General features: G+C 35.3%; 1 protein-coding gene across 1 annotated transcript in view; it reads right to left on the bottom strand.

Moving 5' to 3' along the window:
* Positions 1 to 21,353, bottom strand: part of PCDH11X (protocadherin 11 X-linked) — a 919,146-nt gene extending 897,793 nt beyond the window's left edge. Inside the window, exon 1 of the mRNA XM_059679307.1 lies at positions 20,784 to 21,353. Coding sequence (XP_059535290.1) covers positions 20,784 to 21,323 — 540 coding nt within the window. The 5' untranslated portion in view covers positions 21,324 to 21,353. The remainder of the gene's footprint in view (positions 1 to 20,783) is intronic.
* Positions 21,354 to 22,950: the final 1,597 nt, after the last annotated feature.

The raw sequence follows: 22,950 nt of genomic DNA on the forward strand, positions 1-22,950 counted from the left end.
CCTGGCAATTTGATTCAAGATTAACAAATTGAATGGTAGATAATATTTTCAAAATTTGGATTTTCTAATTTAAGATTTCAAAACAAATCTAACTCTAACCTTAGTTTATAATTCCAAGTTCTTGATCAACAGGGAATATGTTTTTTTCTCTTTTAGTTTTAAAAATAAAGACCAAAAAAGTATTTTGTTTTAAATTTTAAAATATAGAAACAATGGCCCCAAACCTTGACTGTGGGAAAAGAATCTACCCAAGAAAAATAGAGGTTGATGCAAAAGATGAGGATGCTTGATGGGATGGGCGAAAATGGTTGAGAACTTTGAGTGGGATCACCAATCTGGGAAACACTTGATCTTCAAATAGACCATATATTGGGTGACAAGCAAAGTATCCCCAAATTCAAGAAGATTGAAATCATAAAAAGCATGTTTGCACACCACGATGGCATAATATTAGAAATAAACTACAATAAAAACAACCCGAAATATTCAAACACCTGGAAGCTGAATAGCATGATATTAAATATTGATTTGGTTACCAATGAGATCAAAGAAGAAATTGAAAACATCCTGGAAACTAATGACAATGAAAAAAAAACAATCCAAAACCTATGGGACACAATGAAAGCAGTCCTGACAGGGAAGTTTATAGCTCTACAGGCCTATCTCAAAAAACAAGAAAAAATGGTAGTAAATCATCTAACTCTACAACTCAAAGAATTAGAAAGAGATCAACAAGAAAACCCCAGAGTGAGCAGAAGGAAGTAGATAATAAAGATTAGAGAAGAAATAAATGACATAGAGACCAAAAAAAAAAAAAAATACAGAAAATCAATGAAACCAAGAGCTGGTTCTTTGAAAGGATTAACAAGATTGACAAACCTCTAGACAGACTCACCAAGAAGCAAAGAGAGAGGACCCAAATAAACAAAATAAAAAATGATAGAGGCAAAATAACAACAGACCCCACAGAAATACAAACGATTGTTAAAAAATACTATGGACAACTCTACTCCAACAAACTAGACAACCTGGAGGAAATGGACAAATTCCTAGAAAAATACAACATTCCAAAACTTAATCAAGAAGAATCTAAAAATCTCAACAGGCCAATAACTATGGAAGAAATTGATGCAGTCATCAAAAAGCTTCCATCAAACAAAAGCCCAGGACCAGACTGCTCCACAGGAGAGTTTTACCAAACATTCAAGGAAGAACTAAAACCTATCCTCCTCAGACTACTACAAAAAATTCAAGAGGAAGGAACACTTCCAAGCTCATTTTATGAAGCCAGCATCACCCTAATACCAAAACCAAGTAAAGACAACACAATGAAAGAGAATTACAGGCCAATATCCCTCATGAACATAAATGCCAAAATCCTCAACAAAATCTTAGCAAATCAGATCCAGCAGTACATCAGAAAGATGATACACCACAACCAAGTAGGATTTATCCCAGGGATGCAAGGATGGTACAATATCCGCAAATCAATAAACGTGATACATCACATAAACAAATTGAAAGAAAAAAACCACATGGTCATATCAATTGACACAGAAAAAGCATTTTACAAAATTCTACACCCATTTTTGATATATACTCTCATTAAGGAGGGAGTTGAAGGATCATACCTCAACATAATAAAAGCCATATATGACAGGCCCACAGCCAACATCATACTCAATGGACAAAAACTAACACCATTTCCCCTAAGAACAGGAACAAGACAGGGATGCCCCCTCTCACCACTCCTGTTCAACATAGTACTGGAAGTGTTAGCCATTGCAATTAGGCAAGAAGAAGAAATAAAAGGCATCCAAATTGGAAAAGAGGAAGTAAAACTGTCCTTATTTGCAGACGACATGATATTATACATACAAAACCCTAGTGACTCCATCAAAAAGCTACTAGACTTAATACATGAATTTGGCAATGTAGCAGGATACAAAATTAACCCCAAGAAATCTGAGGCATTTCTATACACCAATAGTGAACTTTCAGAAAGAGAGATTATAAAAACAATCCCGTTTACCATCGCACCAAAAAAATTAAGCTACCTAGGAATAAACTTAAGTAAAGAGGTAAAAGACCTCTACTCAGAAAACTACAGGACGCTGAAAAAAGATATAGAGGAAGACATAAACAGATGGAAGAACATACCGTGTTCATGGATTGGTAGAATCAACATCATTAAAATGTCCATACTACCCAAAGCAATCTATAAATTCAACGCACTTCCCATTAAAATACCAACGGCATACTTCATAGATCTAGAAAGAACTCTCCAAAAATTCATCTGGAATAAAAAAAGACCCCGAATAGCTGCAGCAATCCTGAAAAAGAAAATAGTACGTGGATCTCAATACCAGATATCAAGATGTATTACAAAGCCACTGTTCTCAAAACTGCCTGGTACTGGCACAAGAATAGGCATATAGATCAATGCAATAGAATAGAGAGCCCAGACATTGGCCCGAACCAATATGCTCAATTAATATTTGACAAAGGAGGCAAGAACATACAATGGAGCCAAGATAGTCTCTTCAATAAATGGTGTTGGGAAAATTGGACAGATATATGCAAGAAAATGAAACTAGACTACCAACTTACACCGTATACAAAAATAAACTCAAAATGGATAAAGGACTTAAATGTATGACAGGAAACCATAAAAATTCTAGAAGAATCCAAAGGCAACAAAATCTCAGACATATGCCGAAGCAATTTCTTCACTGATACAGCTCCTAGGGCACTTGAAATTAAAGAGAAAATGAAAAAATGGGACTACATCAAAATTAAAAGCTTCTGCACAGCAAAAGAAACCATCAACAAAACAACAAGAAAACCCACTACGTGGGAAAACATATTTGCCAAGGTCATATCTGATAAGGGCCTAATCTCCAAAATTTATAGGGAACTCATACAACTTAACAAAAGGAAGATAAACAATCCAATCAAAAAATGGGCAAAGGACCTAAATAGACACCTTTCAAAAGAGGACATTCAGAAAGCCAAGAGACATATGAAAACATGCTCAAAGTCACTAATCATCTGAGAGATGCAAATCAAAACAACAATGAGGTACCATCTCACACCTGTCAGACTGGTGATCATAAATAAATCAACAAAGGACAAGTGTCGGAGAGGATGTGGAGGAAAAGGAACACTTGTGTACTGCTGGTGGGAATGCAGACTGGTACAGCCACTATGGAAGACAGTATGGAGTTTCCTCAAAAAACTGAAAATGGAACTCCCATTTGGCCCTGTGATCCCACTTCTAGGAATATATCCCAAGAAACCAGAAACACCAATCAGAAAGGATATATGCACCCATATGTTCATAGCAGCACAATTCACCATAGCTAAGATCTGGAAACAGCCTAAGTGCCCATCAGTAGATGAATGGATTAGAAAACTGTGGTACATCTGCACGATGGAATACTATGCTGCTGTAAAAAGGAAGGAACTCTTACCTTTTGCAACGTCATGGATGGAACTGGAGAGCATTATGCTAAGTGAAATAAGTCAGTCAATGAAGGAAAAATATCACATGATCTCACTGATTCATGGATAATAGAGGCCATTATAAACTTTTGAACAGTAATAGATACAGAGGCAGAGCTGCCTCAAACAGATTGTCAAACTGCAGCGGGAAGGCCAGGGAGGGTTGAGGGACAGGAGGTAGAGGGGTAAGATATCAACCAAAGGACTTGTATGCATGCATATAAGCATAACCAATGGACATAAGACACTGGGGGATAGGGGAGGCTAGGGGACTGTCTAGGGAGGGGGGGAAAATTGACACATTGTAATACCCTTTGTATTACTTTAAGCAATAAAAAAATAATAAATAAATAAATAAATAAATAAATAAATAAATAAATAAATAAGTATTTTGTTTTAAATTTTAAAATATAGAAACAATGGCCCCAAACCTTGATTGTGGGAAAAGAATCTACCCAAGAAAAAATTGAGGGTGATTCAAAAGATGAGGATGTTTGATGGGATGGGCCAAAATGGTTGAGAACTTTGAGTGGGATCACCAATCTGAGAAACACTTGATCTTCATGCTCTGTCTGCATAAACTCTCAGCCTTTGAAACATCACCAAGTCTATCATAAGGAAACCAATCAACACATTGTCACTGAACTTGTATAGAAATATTACTGCTTATATATAAAGGAAGGTGAAAATTTGAAGCAGAAAATGAAGACATATGTAACAAACTAATTTCCCCTGACTTCCAACCATGGGACCATGGGAAGGAGTAGGTCCTTATATCTATATCCAGAGTCAGAATGAGGTGCTTGAGGTATATTTTTATTTGTGAAAATATTGGCTTCCCAGTCTACAAACATAAAATATGAAAAAACTTTATAAATAACACACTATAAGAATAGTAGTGTGACAGTAAATGTATATTGTAATTTTCAACTCCTGGCCAAAAGCTCTGTCCAATATTGCTCAATGGTATATGCGTATTAGATAGATAATAGATGAAGATAAAGATATACATATAGTAACATTATGTATAGTGTATACTATGTACCATATGTAATATGTAAAATAATATGCTTTAAATATACTATTTAATAACATTTAATGAAATGATATATTTAAAATACATATACAACATATATTTGTAAAATATACAATGGTATATGTATACACATATATACATATATATATAACATATATATAAATTTATACATATTCAGTATAAGTAGTCCAAATTAATGGAAATTATATCAAAACTAGTAGCCTGGTGCACAAAATTCGTGCACATTGAAAGGGAATTAATTAGAGGAACATAATTTGGACTCACTATCTAATATCAATAATATGTGAGCATGAGGTAATTTGAACTCACTATCCAATATCAATAATATGTGAGCATGAGGCAGTCCACATTTCTGAAATTCAATGACATGAATTTTAGCTATTACTTTGCCAAATAAATGGAATTTACAGACATTATTTAAAAGATCATTCAGCTTAATATTAAAAACTCTGGTTACCAAGTCAGTTCTGTTTTCAACTTTTTGCCAGTATTGTAAATTGTTCGCAATATCTTCCCATTTGGGGTTGTACGTCATGGTTATGAATAAATTGGGCTTGCCATACTTTGTTACAATTGCCATAGCATCCTGATATCGCTGCAGCATAGTTCTGGGACTACCGTCAGAAGATGATGGAAGTATTATCATCTTACCAATAGGCACATTGTCTTTTCAGATCTAGATTTGAGATAATCCATCAAACCACTATATTTTTCAACTCTCACCTTAGATTGGTTTGCTTTAATGAAAATTATCTGATTGGCCTCCATTTTTTTAATACGAATCCACAATAAACTGTTGAGTTAATTTTCCTGCATTTAAAATAGAATTGAACGTGTCCCACACAGAGAGATGAAATCCATAATACTGCATTTGGGTGACTCGTGTCCTTACATTTTGTCTAGTATTATTGCCGATTACACTGTTGTCTCTGAGTCTTAATGCAATATCTGTTCCCCAGCCTTTTTCACCATGTGGAAAAAGAATAGGATATGTCATTGCATCTAATGTAGGAAACGGGATATTGATTTGTTTCATTTTAGTGGCACTTGGATTATTAGGATCTGGTTTAAAATGAATGAGCAAGTCCCTTTCAAAAGGAGGTTCTCCATCTTCGTTTCTGAATATGACAGCAACCTCGGTTACATCGGGGAGAATTATATCTACCTGGATCACTGTTACGATTGTAAGGCACATTGGTCTTTAGAAATTTTCTGTCAATAATGCCGGTGTTTTTCGGCATCAGAGTGATGTTTTTCCAGTAGCTGGTGTTCAGATACATCTTGTCGCAGGTGCCATATTCTTTCAAGATCAGACGCATGTTGCTCTGCAGACACTTTCTGTTGGCTGCAGAGCTACATTGTATCAACAGTTGTCCTTTAGACATAGTCCCACCTCTCTACTGTCACGGTCTGAGATGCAGGTGAATGAGAGTCCTGGCTATCAGGCCGCTGAGAGCTGTCTGACCAATGGCTGATTCTGGCTGATTCTGTGGGAGTGGGACTTCCTCCTCCCTGCAGTCAGTTTCCAGAGCTGTGATGAGGAAGCTGGGGTGACAGAGGGAGCCGCACCCTCTAAGCCACCCTCTCTCTTGCTCTGCTCTATGTCCAGCAGTCTCCTGCTCTGCCAAGTCCTCCAAACCTCCCGCTCTCTGCCAGCAAGGTCCCAGGAGCCCACAGGCATGGCTAGTCATGGGCGGCCATGCCTCCCCGACCAGTGAAAGTCCTGGGAGCCCACGGGTGTGGCTTGGCGCACCTCCTGGGGCTGGCGAAGGTCCTGGGAACCCACAGCCACTGTCGTCTCCTGGGGTGCTTGACACTTGCATATGCAAATTAACCACCATCTTTGTCAGATAATTTGCATAGTCGCTCAGATTGGCTGGTGGGTGTGGTTGGTGGGTGTGGCTTTGGCATAGCGGATGGATGGCTAATTTGCATGTTTCTCTTTTATTATATAGGATACCATGGGATATCAAGGGGTAGACAAGGTGGTGGCTGAATAGAGGGACGGGTCCTGTGCCTTCTCAGAGAGCAGATAGAAGAAGCAGCAGCTGATTCAAATAACATCCACCTAGAATTGGCCAGTTAAACACAGCTGGTGAGGCAATCCATGGATAGAAAGAGTTGTATTTTGTGCCTTTAATTCAATGTGGTAGAGAGTGAGCCACATAACCAGACACCCTGAGAGGAGCAAAAATGGGGAGACAAAGAAACACCTGCCCCTCCTAGTAAAGAAAAGGAGGAATCACCAGAAAAGGAAGTAAACAAAATTAAGGCAAGCAATTTGCCAGATAATGAATTCAGAGCAATGGTCATAAGGACACTGAAAAGGATGGAAGACAAATTCAACAACATGTGTAAGAATCAAGAGGAAATGAAGAAGAACCAAGAAGAATTGAAGAATGGCATAGCTGCAATAAAGAACACAATGGAAAGCATCAACAGTAGACTAGAATAAGCTGAGGACCACATCAGTGAACTGGAAGACAAGGGAGGAAAAACACAGCAACTGAAAAAAAAAAAAAAGCAACAACAACTTAAAAACAGGAGGAGAGTCTAAAAGAGCTATGGGACAACACAAAATGAAACAACATCTGCATAATAGGGCTGCTGCAGAAGTAGAGGAAACAGCAAAGAATAGAGAAAAACAGTTTGAAGAAATAATGACAGAAAACTTCCCTGATATTGGGAAAAACAAACAAACAAATAAACAAATACCTAACATGATCCAAGAAGCTCACAGAGTCCCAAACAAGATGAATCTAAAAAGACAGACAATAAGACACATCATAATTAAATTGGCAAACACCAATGACAAAGTAAGAATCTTAAAGGCTGCCAGAGAAAAAGAGAAAGTTACCTACAAGGGATCTCCCATTAGACTATCAACTGATTTCTCAACAGAAACACATCAGGTCAGAAGGGAATGGAATGAAATATACCAAGTGATGCAAAGCAGGGTACTGAATCCCAGAATACTATACCCAGCAAGGCTATCATTCAAAATTCAAGGGAAATAGGGAGCTTCACAGACAAAAAAAAAGGTTAAGGGAGTTTATTACCATCAAACCAGTAATGCAAAAATTTCTATAGGGACTGCAGTGAAAAGAAGAAGTAAGAAGGGAAGAATGAGCACAGGCATAAAGAATAATAATGTCAAAAAACAAGTACCTATCAATAATAATTTTAAATGTAAATGAATTAAATGCCCCCATCAAAGGACATAGGGTAGCTGAATGGATAAGAAAACATGACCCATATATCTGCTGTCTACAAGACACCCACCTCAGAAAGAAAGACTCAGACAGACTGATAGTGAAGGGATGGGAAACAAATTCAGGCAAATGGAAATGAAAATAAAGCTGGGGTAGCTATACTTATATCTGACAAATTAGACCTCCAAGTGAAGGTCATAACAAGGGAGAAGGAATACCACTTCATAATACTAAAGGGAGCAATTCTACAAGTAGATATAACTCTAGTAAACATATACGCACCCAATACAGGAGTACCCAAATACATAAAAATAAATAACTTCTGGAAGATATCAAGGGAGAGATAGACAGCAATGTGGTCACAGTAGGGGACTTTAATACACCATTGACACCACTGGATAAATCCTCTAAACAAACAAAAAAAATCAGCAAAGAAGCATCAATTCTAAATGATTCTCTAGATCGGATGGAATTAATTGACATCTTCAGAACACTATACCCAAAGCCACAGAATATGTATTCTTCTCAAGTGCACCTGGGTCATTTTCAAAGACAGGCCACATATTGGGACAGAGGCAAAGTCTCTTCAAATTCAAGAAGATAGAAATCATATCAAGCATCTTCTCAGATCACAATGGCACAAAATTAGAAATCAACTACAATAAATACAATAAAAAATCAAACACTTGGAGGCTAAAAAGCATGCTATTAAAAATGATTGAGTTACTGAAGAGAGCAAAGAAGAACTAAAAGGCATTCTAATAACAAATGACAATAAAAACACAACAACCCAAAATCTATGTGACACAGTGAAAGCAGTCTTGAGAGGGAAGTTCATAGTGCTACAGGCCTACCTCAAAAAATAAGAAAAGATGGTAATAAATTATCTAACCCTACAACTCAAAGTGTGAGAAAGAGAGCAACAAGAAAACCCCAGTGTAAGCAGAAGGAAGGAAACAATAAACATCAGAGCAGAAATAAATGACATAGAGACCAACAAAAAATAATAATACAAAAGATTAACAAAACCAAGAGCTGGTTCTTTGAAAGGATAAACAAGATTTATGAACCGCTAGCCAGGTTCACCAAGAAGCAAAGAGAGAGGACCCAAATAGAAAAAATCAGAAATGAAAGTGGTGAAGTAACAACTGACCCTACAGAAATACAAAGGATTATGAAAAAATATTATGAACAACTCTATTCCAACAAACTGGACAACCTATATCCATGGTCGGCAAACAGCTGCTCGCGAGCCACATGAGGCTCTTTGGCCCCTTGAGTGTGGCTCTTCCTAAGTCTTAGGAGTACTCTAATTAAGTTAATAACAGTGTACCTACCTATATAGTTTAAGTTTTAAAAAATGTGGCTCTCAAAAGATATTTCAATCGTTGTACTATTGATATTTGGCTCTGTTGACTAATGAGTTTGCCGACCACTGACCTAGATGAATTGGACATTTTCTTAGAAAAATACAAGCTCCCAAAACTCAATCAGGAAGAATAAAACAAAAATCTAAATAGGCTGATAACTACTGAAGAAACTGAAGCAGTAATCAAAAATCTTACAGCAAACAAATGCCTTGGTCCGAACAACTTTAGAAGGGAGTCCTAAAAAGCATTCAAAGAAAAACTAAAACCTATCCTCCACAGACTATTCCAAAAAATTCAAAAGGAAAGCGATTTCCAAGATCTTTCTATGAAGCCAGCATTACCCTAATTCCAAAACCAGAGAAAGACACAACAAAGAAAGAGAACTATAGACCAATATCCTTGATGAACCTAGATGCTGAAATCCTCAATAAAAGTCTAGCAAATTGGATCCAGCATTGCATTACAAAGACCATATACCATGACCAAGTGGGATTTATTCTGGGGATGCAAGGATGGTGCAATATCTGCAAATCCATATGTGTGATATATTACATAAACAAATTGAAAGACAAAAATCACATAATCATATCAATCGATACAGAAAAAGCATTTGAAAAAAATCCAACACCCTTTCTTGATAAAAACTCTCAGCAAAGTGGGAATAGAAGGATCATACCTCAACATAATAAAAACCTATATTACAAACCTATAGCCAACATCATACTCAATGGGCAAAAACTAAATCCATTTCTCCAAAAAAAAAAAAAAAAAAAAAACAGGAACAAGCCAGGGATGCCCACTTTCACCACTCCTGCTCAATATAGTACTGGAGGTGCTAGCCATAGTGATCATACAATAAGAAGACATATAAGGCATCCAAATTGGAAAAGAAGAAGTAAAACTGTCCTTATTCACAAATGACATGATATTGTACATAGAAACCTGAAAGACTCCATGAAAAAACCACTAGACTTACTGAATGAATTCAGAAATGGAGCAGGATACAAAATTAACACCCAGAAATCTATGGCCTTTTTATACACTAATAATGAACTCACAGAGAGAAAAACTAAAAAAATAATAATAAAAATAAACAAATTAGATTAAATAAAAATCTCATTTACCCTTGCAAAAAAAATTAAGATACCTAGGAATAAACTTAACTAAGGAGGTAAAAGACCTGTACTCAGAAAACTACAGGACATTGAAAAAAGAGATATAGGAAGACATAAACAAATGGAAGAACATACCATGTTCATGCATTGGTAGTCTCAACATCATTAAAATGTCCATACTAGCCAAAGCAATCTGTAGATTCAATGCAATCCCCATTGAAATACCAATGGCATATTTCACAGACCTAGAACAAACTCTCCAAAAATTCATCTGAAAAACCAAAAATTAACAACAAAAAAAGAACAACAAAGACCCTGAATAGCCACAGCAATCCTGAGAAAGAAGAACAAAGTTGGAGAGATCACAATACCAGCTATAAAGTTATATTACCAAGTCATGGTTCTTAAAACTGCCTGGTACTGGCACAAGAACAGACATATAGACCAATGGAACAGAACAGAGAACCCATACATCAACCCAAGCCATTATGCTCAATTAATATTTGACAAAGAAGGTATGAGCATGCAATGGAGTCTAGACAGTCTGTTGAATAAATGGTGTTAGGAAAATAGGACAGATACACGCAACAAAAAAGAAACTAGACCATCAACTTATACCACACACATATACAAACTCAAATTGGCTAAAGGACTTAAATGTAACATGGGAAACCATAAAAATCTTAGAAAAATCTATAGGCAGCAAAATAGCAGACATATGTTGTAGCAATACCTTTACCAATACAGCTCCTAGGGCAATGGAGACTAAGGAGAAAATAAACAAATGGGACAATATCAAAATATAAAGCTTCTGCACAGCAAAAGAAACTATCACCAAAACAACAAGAAAGCCCACTGCATGGGAGAGCATATTTTCCAATGCCATTTCAGATAAGGGTTTAATCTCCCAAATTTACAGATAACTCATATTTCTTAACAAAAGGAAGATAAATAATTCAATCAAAAAATGGGCAAAGCACCTACTTGTATATAGACACTTTTTGAAAGAGGACATACAGAAGGCTAAGAGACATATGAAAACATGCTCAAAGTCACTAATCATCTGAGAGATGCAAATCAAAACGACAATGAGGCATCATCTCACATCTATCAGAATGGCTATCATCAACAAATCAACAAATGACAAGTACTGGCAAGGTTATGGAGAAAAAGGAACCTTCGTGCACTGCTGGTGGGAATGCAGACTGGTGCAATCACTGTGGAAAACAGCATGGTGTTTCCTCAAAAAATTAAAAATAGAACTCCCATTTGACCCAGTAATCCCACTTCTAGGACTATATACCAAGAAAACAGAAACACCAATCCGAAAGAATATATGCACCCCTGTGTTCATAGCAGCAAAATTTGCAATAGCTAAGATTTGGAAACAGCCTAAGTGCCCATTAGCAGATAAGTGTATTAGAAAACTGTGGTACATCTACACAATGGAATACTACACTGCTATAAAAAAGAAGGAACTCTTACCATTTGCAACAGCATGGATGGAACTGGAAAGCATTATGCTATGTAAAATAAGCCAGTTGCAAAAAGGTAAATACCACATGATCTCACTCATATGTGGGATCTAATGATCAACATAAACTGGAACAACAATAGATCCAGAGACAAATGGTGGGAAAGGAGTGTTTGGAGAACAACCAAAGGACTTGTATGCATGCATATTAGCATAAACAATAAACACAGACACTGGGGTGGTGGGACTTGCCCTCAGAGGTGGGAGTTGCTGAGGGAGGTCAATCAGGGAAAAAGGAGACATATGTAATACTTTAAACAATCAAAAAAAATGGGAGAAAAATATTATGGGAAATTCTCATTATAGCTTATGCACTTAAAACAGAGTCTATATCACTTCTGTATATCTTTTAAGTGACAACAAATGTCATAAATTTTATATATGAATCTCTTTTTCTTACAGAGTAACCTCATCTCTACAAAAGTTTAAAATTAACCTTATCAAGGTCACACAGATAAGTTTTAATATAAAATGAGGCCCAGTGCATGAATTCATGCATAGGTGGGGCCTCGGGGGCGGGGGGAGGGTGGAGGACGGGATGTGATCGGCTCTCCAGGTTGGCAGTGGGATGGCCTTGCCAGCCAGGGATCCAGATCCGTCCCACTGACAATTGTGCTGATTGTCGGGAGCCACCTCGCGGCTGCTTTTATATTGTATCTTCCTTTTGGATCGTCTAGGGAGGGGAAGCAGCTGTGGTGCCAGAGGAAGACTTCCAGGATGCCAGTGGTGCGGTCAGGATCATGCTGGTGGCACTGGTCCTTTGGTGCCTGGCCTGTTCTCTGGAGATTGGACCTGTAGGACTGCTGAGGGAGGGAGTGTCTGTCATTGGGTTAGTGGGCTGCAGGGATGGGTCGGTCAGCTATGGGAGCGCACTGACCACCAGGGGGCAGCTCCTGCATTGAGCTTCTGCCCCCTAGTGATCAGTGCGCATCATAGCAAATGGCCATTCGGGTCATTCTGGTCATTCGGACCTTTGGTCGCTTAGGTTTTTATATATATAGATTCTTTGTACTATGCAAAAATCAATTGTTAATGGCTTTATTCTTTCAATACTCACTTTCTATACTAGTTAAAAGAAAGAATAAATTTATATTCTTAAATGCATTTTACAAATATTTAAAATGTGAAATATTAATACTTTTCAAAGCAATATGTCAAAGCATACTTAATATGAAATATGCATAAATTAATTAAAACATTTATTAATTAAATTTTTAATATACATATTTTAAATTTTAAGTCTTATGTGACTTTATATAATACACATTTTAAATACATTAATAAATATTTTCTACCACTGCCTTTACTTTTTTCATAAACACAGTTATTTTATATTTTAATTAAATTTATTGGGAAAACATTGGTTCATAGGATCATTTATACATTTCAAATGTACATTTCTATGATACATAATCTGTATTGTCTTTCCATCACCCAAAGTCAGATTATTTTCTGTCACCATATATTTGGGCCCCTTTACCTTATACTACTCACTTGTCCCCTTCCCTCTGGTAACCACCACACTGTTTTCTGTGTCTATGAGTTTCACTTTTATATACCACATATGAGTGAAATCATATGGTTCTTAGCTTTTTCTGATGAACTTATTTCACTTATCATAACATTCTCAAGGTCCATCTATGTTGTCACAAATGGCAGTGTTTAATTTTTTTTCTTATGGATGAGTAGTGTTTTATTGTGTATATGTGCCACATTGTCTTTTTCCAATTATCAAAGGACACTATGGTTATCTCCATGTCTTCGCCAATGTGAATAATGCTGAAATGAACATATAGTTGTATATATATTTGAAAATAAATGTTTTCCAGTTATTTTTGGTATAGATACCCAGAAGAGGGACTGCTGGTTCATATGGTAAATCTATTCTTACTTTTTTGAGGAACTTCCATACCATTTACCACAGTGGCTGTATCAGTTTACATTCCCAAAAGCAGTGAATGAGGGTTCCTATTTCTCCACACTTCTCTAACATTTGTTATTACTCATCTTGTTGATAATAGCCATTCTAATGGGTGTCTCATTGTGGTTTTGATTTGCATTTCTCTAATAGCTAGTGAAGTTGAACATCTGTTCATATATCTGTTGGCCATTTGCATGTCATCTTGGGAGATATGTCTGTTCAGGCCCTCTGGTCACTTTTTTTAACTTTATTTTTTTGTTGACACTAATACAGATTTACCCACCCCCCAACCCCACCCCCCCACATTTGCCTATCTCCACCCAGCCCCTGCCTCATAAAATGTGTTAGGAAGTATTTCCCCTTCTTCACATTTTGGAAGAGTTTGAGAAGGGTAGGTATCAAATCTCCTTTGAATACTTGGTACAATTCACTAGTGAAGCCATATGGTCCTGGACTTATTTTTCTGGAGGTTTTTAATGGTTGTTTCCATTTCTTCACAGTTTATCAATCTATTTTGATTTCCCAATTCTTCATGATTCTGTCCACGAAGGTTATATATTTCTAGGGATCTATCCATTTCTTCTAGGTTATTGAATTTGGTGGCACATAATCTTTTATAGTATTCTAGTATGATCTTGTCTGTAGTAACTTCTCCTCTATCATTTCTGATTTTGTTTATATGAATCTTTTCTCTTTTGTCTTTAGTAAGTCTAGTCAGAGGTTTGTCAATTTTATTAGTCTGTTTAAAGAACCAGTTCTTGGTTGTATTAATTTTTATATAATCTTTTTGTTCTCTATTTCATTAAATTCTGTTCTAATTTTTATTATTTCCCTTCTAGTGAATTTAGGTGGATTTTGTTCTTCTTTTTCTAGCTCTTTAAGATGGAATGATATATTGTTTACTTGAGATTTCTCTTGTTTTTTCTTTATAATTGAATTTATTGCATCCCAGAAATTTTGATATATCATATTGTCATATATATTTTTTATCTCACCTTTTATTTCTTCTTTGACCCAGTCATTTTTCAGCAATATGTTGTTTAATCTCCACATATTTGTAATATATTTTTGTTTTTATTGTTTTCATTATTAAGATGTCTCCAATTTTCCCACCTTTGCCACTTACACAGAGACTCCCACCTCGCCTCCCTCTGGTCCTCACCACATTTTATCTGCCTCCATGACCTACGCATGTATGCTTTTTGGTTATTCAATTCATCTTCTTTCATCCTGCTTGCCCTCCTCCCCACCTCCCCTCTGACATCTGTTAGTCTCTACCATGTATCCATGTATGTGGTTCTATTTGTTTGTCAGCTGATTTTGTTCGTTAAAGTCCACATTTAAGTGAGATCATATATTTTTCTTTCTCTGGCTGTTTTATATCTCTTAGCATAATAATCTCCAGGTTCATCCATGATGCCACAAAAGGTAAGAGTTGCTTCCTTTTTACAGCCATGTAATATTCCCTTGTGTAAATATACCATAGATTTTTTTATTACACTTATGTACTCATGGGTGCAGTGGCCAAATGCTAAGTTACCAGTCTTGTAATTTCCACATATTTGTGGGTTTCTTTACTTCTGTTTTTCAATTGATTTTTAATTTCAAGGCATTTTTGTCAGATGATATTCTTGGTATAATTTCAATCTTCTTCAATTTGCTAAGGCTGGTTTTGTGACCAATCATATAGTCTATCATTGAGAATGTTCCATGTGCACTGGAAAAGAATGTATGATCTGATATTCTGGGATGAAAGGCTCTGCAAATGTCTATTATGTCCATTTGGTTTAACATGTCATTTAAAGTTGATATTTATTAATTTTCTGTTTTGGTTGATTTATCAAGAGCTGTCAATGGAATACCAATATGATTGTGTTTTTGTCAGTTTCTCTCTTTAGTTCTGTTAGTAGTTGCTTTATATCATGGGTCCTCAAACTACAGCCCGCGGGCCACATGCAAATACAAATATTGTATTTGTTCCCATTTTGTTTTTTTACTTCAAAATAAGATATGTGCAGTGTGCATAGGAATTTGTTCATAGTTTTTTTAAAACTATAGTCCGGCCCTCCAAAGGTCTGAGGGACAGTGAACTGGCTCCCTGTTTAAAAAGTTTGAGGAACCCTGCTTTATATATTTTGGTGCTCCCTGATTGGGTGCATATATATTAAGAAGTGTTATGTCTTCTTAATATCCCCTTTATCATTATACAATATCCATTTTTCTTTTGTATTACCTTGGTTATCTTGAAATCCATCTTGTCAAATATAAGTATGGCTACACTTGCATTCCTGTGGATGTTATTTGCTTAGAGAATAATTTTCCACCTTTTTACTTTAAGTCAAATTTTGTCTTTGCAGCTTAGCTGAGTCTCCTGAAGCCATCATATGGCTGGGTTTTGTTTTTGATCCAATCTGCTGCTCTGTGCCTCTTTATTGGTGAATTAAGTCCATTTATATTTAGAGTAATTCTTGGTGTATGAGGATTTCCTATAGCCATTTTATCCTTTTTTTTTCTGGTAGCTCTGTGCCTCCGTTGGTGAGAGTTTCATAAATACAGTAGTCCTTTTTCTTTTGAATGAATCTGTCTCCGTCCTCCTTTTCAAATTCAGACCTTTATCCCCTCCCCTTTTATTTATTTATTTTTGTTGTTGTCACAAATCATCTGTGTTTTTGCAATAAGGTTGTTGGTGATCTTACTCATAGTTTTGTGATACTTTATTGCTTCAGGTAGAATAATCCCCTTAAGTACTTCATGCAATGGAGGTCTTTCTTCTATTTCTCCTTCATATCTAAAGGATAAGTTTTGCTGGATATATTATACTTGGCTAGTAATTTCTTTCAGTAGTTTGAATATTTGGTTCCACTCTCTTCTAGCTTGTAGGGTTTCTGCTGAGAAGTTTGATGATAACCTAATGGACATCCCTTTATAGGTTACTTTCTTCTTTTCTCTGTCGGCTTTGAGAATTATTTTTTGTCATTAATTTTGACAGTTTTAATATAGTGTACCTTGGAAAAGTCCTTTTTTGAGTGAGGTAATTAGGTGTTCTGTTTCCTTCTTGGATTCCAGGATCTAGCTCTTTTTATAAGTTTGAGATGTTTTCATCAGCTATATGTTTGAATAGGTTCTCTGCTCCCTTCTCTCTCTTCTTTTTCTTTTGGTATGCCTATTATTCTTATATTGCTCTTTCTGATGGAGTCAGATAGTTCTCTTAGTTATTTTATTTTTTTATGCTTAATTTTCTCTCTTTTTCCCTTTCTGTCATATCTAGATTTCTACCTGATATCACTAATCCTTTACTCCATCTGGTCAGCTCTATTTCCTATTCTTGCTATTTCATTCCTTTTTCTTCTTCTTTTTTTTTTTTTTTTTTTTACTGATTTCAGAGAGAGGAGAGTGAGAGAGAGATATAGAAACAGCAATGATGACAGAGAATCATTGATCAGCTTCCTCCTGCATGTCCCCTACTTAGGATAGAGCTCACAACCCTGGAATGTGCCCTGACCAGGCATCAAACTGTGACCTCCTGGTTCATGGGTCAACGCTCAACCACTGAGCCACACTGCCAGGCTCTCTAGTTCATTCTTGATATCCTTTATTAAGTTCTTTATCTCCACAATTTCTATTTGTTTATTTTTTTAAGTTTTAATATTTTTAGTAAAGTACTCGTTTTGTTCCTTGATTTGGTTTCTCAGTTTATTAAGCTCCCTATCTGTGTTTTCTTGCATCACATTGAGTTTTTTCAGAACTATAATCTTTATTTCTTTGTCATTTAAATCACATATTTCCATGTCTTCAAGTTTGATTTTGGATATTTTTCATTTTCTTTTCAAACTGCCTCATTACCTTGGTTATCCATGGTAGTTGATGGATTCCTTCTCTGTGTAGGCATCTATATATAGGTGACACTTCTCTAGCAGATTAATATGAATAGGCCTTTTATTATTTTCCAATAGGTGGAGCTAAATCACAAGTTTTTATGTCTGTGAAATCCCAGTGCTGTCACCACAGCCAGATACTGCCATCAGTGTAGTTGCAGTTCCTTGGGGTGGGATGAGCTGAACTGGGGGAACCCAGTAGTCTTCTGTGTTGTTTTGCCATTTCAGTTACGGTGATCTCAGCCATCCTGACATCTGGGAGTCCTCTCTGTGCCCCAACCCTGAAACCAGTCACAGAGTGCACTCTTTGCTCAGGGATGAAATTGATTCTGTAGGACCATTTCTCCAGCTTGCAGATAGTGTGCTTCATAACTAGATACCAAGGACAAAGGGAGGCGAGCTCTGGAAGGCTATGGGCAACCAAGCTCTATGGCTTTGTTTCTCCTTCTGGAATGCTGATTGACCTACAACCGCTTCCTCACTCCAGTGCTGTGTCTTGACCAGGAACCTGGGCTCAGCCACAGCTTGTACTGTTTACTCTTATAGGAATGCTCACTAAATTTCTTTGCTCCTCCTGGCTGAATGGAGTAGGAGCCACAACTCAATTCCTCCCCTTTCCAGGCCAAGCCTCACTGTGAGCTTTCAGCTGCAGAACTGCAAGTGTGGCTCCTTTCAGCTTCCTGCCCTTCTCACCTCCCTGCCTTCACTATGGAATCCCTTGTAGAGTTATAGCCATTCAAATTGTTGAAACTTCAAGGGAGAAACCAAGGGATTCTCTCATGCTGCCATTCATCTACCACTGTCTTTATTTTTAGTTAATTAATATACAGTTGTCAAAAGCAGGCCCCTTTCATGAAGAAATTGACGTATTTTTGCCTAGAATTTTAAAAATTATTTCCCCCTTTATTATGTGATTTTTTTCATATGGATTTTATATTTCCCTAGTTAGGGTAAACTATGATTTTGTTAGTCTTATCTAATTAACAAAAATAGAACAAATAAGTGTTAATTAAATTCTTATTTTATTCTGCTGGACAGAGGGTCTTTTAAAATACATTACAATGGTTAGCCTACTTACTTTCAAATTGTAATATTTATTAAAGTTTATGGATTAATCAAAACATGTTTATTTTCTTCCTTTTATTTAACCTCTCTATCCTGCCAGGATACATACTATTTTCATGACAGGACCTTTCTGTAAGTCAAAGTACACTCAGTTAACATCACCCATGTCTTAGCCCTCTGCATGCCCAGGTATTAGCTTTATATTCCATACTCATTATTTTAAACAAAGAGTCAGAATAGTACTAGTACATGGAGCCATACAAATGCCCCAGTAGTTTAGGTGCATTGTATAGTTCACTTTTGGCTTATCATACATTCTAAAGTAGAATAAAATGTTTTTAATTTGACAAGTCTTTGCTTTTACCTGTTAAATTTTACTTTCAAATTAAACTGATTTTGCTTAGGCTGTGCTGTCTAATATGGTAGCTACCACCATATGTGGCAATTAAAATTAAGATTAAATAAAATTTAAAATTCAGTTCAATGGTAACACTAATTCTATTTCAAGTATTCAATAGCCACGTGTGGCCAGTAACTACTATATTGGATATCACATATTATAGAAATGTAGTCATTGCAGAAAGTTCTATTGACAGTGTTGCTTTAAAGATAGTATTCACTAAGCCTCACATTTCTATAAATTGCCACATATTTTAAAGCATCTCCAAAAATATTTTATGACGTTATATCTACTCTCTAGTTAGTGTTTATTCTTTCCAATTCTGCCCCTGTGACATTTACATCATCATCTTCATATTATGATAGAAGAAACTAAAGGTCAAAAATATTAAGCTGGAAGGGGCTTATCTACTTTTTCTAAATACAAAATTGTGAGCTATACTTTTCTTATTCTTACAACTTTTTCCACTGAATGGATTTTACCTAAATGCTTATTTATAAATAACCTACCACTTCTCTTTCTATTTTTACTTATATTCACACACAAATTTGCATATCACTCAAATTCACTCAAGAGTTCTGTAGCCTTCAATTTCTAAATGAATTTATAAATATACCTTCACCACATATTGGCATCAGCTGAGAAGTTTTCCAATATTTCACATCTTCCAGGTCAAAACCTTCAGGTAATATACATTAAAATATCTTATTTATGTGAACTTTGAATACTTTTAGCATTGATCATGTTACTCATGTTATTCATAAACCCTATGCAATCTGGTAATGAATTGTCAAAAAATGTTTATAAAATTTTGAAAATCACTTGACCATCTCTATATTAAATCTACACATTTGTTCTTTTACACATTTTTCAAGATCATTCAAGCACATTGTACTATTTCAAATACCAAAATCTGAGTTTTCTACTGCTTTATATATCACATAGGCAATTAAAATATTTTGAAGAAACCATTTAATCTTCTCTCTGCCTTCCCCATCCAAGACCCAACTCAAGACAAAATAGGTTCTTCAGATTAATTGAAGCTTTTTCACTAAAAGGTTTACTTACCCTCTACTGCAAATAAATCCTCTGTGTTTTCAAAGAATTGGAAAAAAAATGTAAATATTTAACATTAACAAATAGCACATTGGCTGAAATTTACCCTCATTTTGATGACTCATAATGCTTAAAGATCTTACCTTGACTTGAAAATCATTATGAAAAATAATTTTCATTATTCTATATATGTGTAGAAATGCTAATAATGAGAAATCTCTCAAATAAATTTATCCAGAATATTTTCAAAAGGCAAGATAAAGGTTTCTATCAAAAATAATCACTGAGAAAAATTGATGTGTCAATTCATTCTTAACTTTTAGATTTGTGTGTTTAGGTCAAATTTGTGGCAATCATAATCAGACAGATTAAAAGTAAGTTATAGGGTTGGTTATTGATTTGTAAGTAGTATGGTTGAGTCCCTTGTCTTACCACATTAGTGGATTAAGGGAAACACTAACAATTGGTGAAAATTAATACACATAAAATGAAGATTCAGATTAATAAACCCTATTCAATTTCATAAATTGCATCGATTAATTTTCTCCACAATACTTTGCTTAAACTTTGAAAAATTAAGGTGATGACTTACTCAAATTTTGAAGTACTCTAAGACCATTCTTTTTGTCTTTAAAAAAATGAATTTTCTCTAGCAAAATGTTTTTAAAACGCACCTTAATGAGTTGGTAGTTTTGCACTCCGTTTATTCCTATGTCAGGATCAATGGCCGCTGGGAGAGCAAATCGAGAGTTTATAGCTGAGTTCTCTGGAATTGATATGTTGATAACAGTTGCTGGGAATAATGGTGCATTATCATTTATATCTTCTATCAGAAAACGTATCTTAACCAGTCTAAATATTTCATCTGGCAAAACGGCAACTTCCACTTCATAAAAGCAACGGCCATCCAGCAAGATACCAGTACATAATTTCTCACGATCAATGCGGGCTCCAGTAGTGAAGATCTCACCAGTACCTTCTTCGATTCGGATCAGTGGCACTTCCCCAGTCTTGTACACTAGCTTGAACTTCATGGGAATTTTTAAGGACTTGTGTCGAATTAAGGACAGGTTGAGGTCTTTCAACAAGTCGCCTATCAGGACGTTTTCTGGCATTTCTTCTCGAATGGAATAGTTTTTCTCCTGGGCGCCAGACTGAAACACGACGCATGCTAACAGGACCGCAAATATATACGTCCCGGACAACAAGTCCATACCAGGTACAAGGCTCAAAGTTCGTTGTACCCCCCCCCCGCAGAGTACTGTCAAAAAGAAAAGAAAAAGAAAAAAAGAGATAGAGAAAGAGGAAGAGGAAGAAGAAATTAGTAAAGCTGACAATTAAATGTATGTTTAATAATTACTCAGTTTAATTTAAAATCATTAAACAAAAATAGTACAATCAACAGTTAAATAAACTATCAGATTTTTTAAAAATAAAATATGCATTTTTACATTAAGATGTAAAATGAAACAAGACATCTACAGTTATCTACAGTAATTAAAAGGACTAGGAAGTTATAAAAGTGTCCACCATTGATAACATTTATAAAAGATAAATTATGATATACCAACTTAGTTAAAGGTAATAAAAATAATTAAAATATTTAATTCAATGGTTAGGGAAAAGTAAAGGAATATGTTACCAATCAGAAAAATATACTAGTAATCATTATTCTTTGTTATAATATGGATTTCAAATGCAATTCTTCTATTGGTAATGAAGATATACAATATTTTGAGTGTTTTGTTCTGGGCATCAAAATGTAAAATCGATCTAAATAACAGAAAATAATCATGATATATAAGGGGCATGGTAAGTTTGGATTAAAAAGAAGTCCTTTCAGAGAGGAGAGTAGTTTATATGACAAATATTTAAACATGGGAAAAAATATCCATAAAGCATATTGTTTTCCTTCTTTGGATGAGAAGAATAAGAATAGGGATAAATTATGGGGAGGAAACTAAATTTTTGTTAGTTTAACACAAACAGCTGCCTAACAAAACATTTTGGGGGGAAATATAGTTTTCGGGGGAGAATGAACTCCATCTTTGGAGGTAGTGGCAGAGAAGATGCATCACCAGGTTAGCTCTGCATATTTATGATTTGGCAGATAATATCCAAACATTCAGTGGGAGAACGGGACTAGAAGATAGCTCAACTCTGAGAATTTGTGTTTATACATGGTAGAAAGTAGTCCATATGAAATGGGTTTTCACATCTACACAGTGAAATAAAAATTGACCAACAAAAAGGAAGAACTTGACTAGGGTTTAAAAATAACAAAGCCATTTGAAATCACTTTGCTGAGTTAAACAAATAAGTCAAAAAACAAACAATCTCTGGCTCTTTATAATAAATTGCTTATTATTTGTAACTCACTAAAATCTGCCAAATTATTTCAGTTCTCTGGTTCTTCTGATAAAATTCAATAAGGAATTTTTTAAATTAAAATTTGCAATGTTTTTTGTTTTCCTTTATTAATTCTCAATTTTTATTTTCAACTAGATTCATTTGATATAGCATTAATTTTTGGATATTAAATACATTTTAATATATAGTATCATGGAATATTTCATGTGCTTCTAGATGTCATTTGTAGTTAATATATAAACACAATAAAATTTGTATCATACTGCAATAAACCCTATCAGATGTTATATGTGTTATAATTAAAGAGGTATTAACGCAGCTATCAATGCATTCAGAAGTTTTAAAAAATTAGCTGACAAATAGTTATTTAAAAATCCATTAAGGAAAACTATTAATGCAGACAGGTATGTAATTAAGGAAGTTCTCAGTATTTATTAGTAATAAATAAATAATAAAAAATTTAGTAAAAAC

Source organism: Myotis daubentonii, chromosome X, assembly GCF_963259705.1.
Source record: "Myotis daubentonii chromosome X, mMyoDau2.1, whole genome shotgun sequence".
Lineage (NCBI taxonomy): Eukaryota > Metazoa > Chordata > Mammalia > Chiroptera > Vespertilionidae > Myotis > Myotis daubentonii.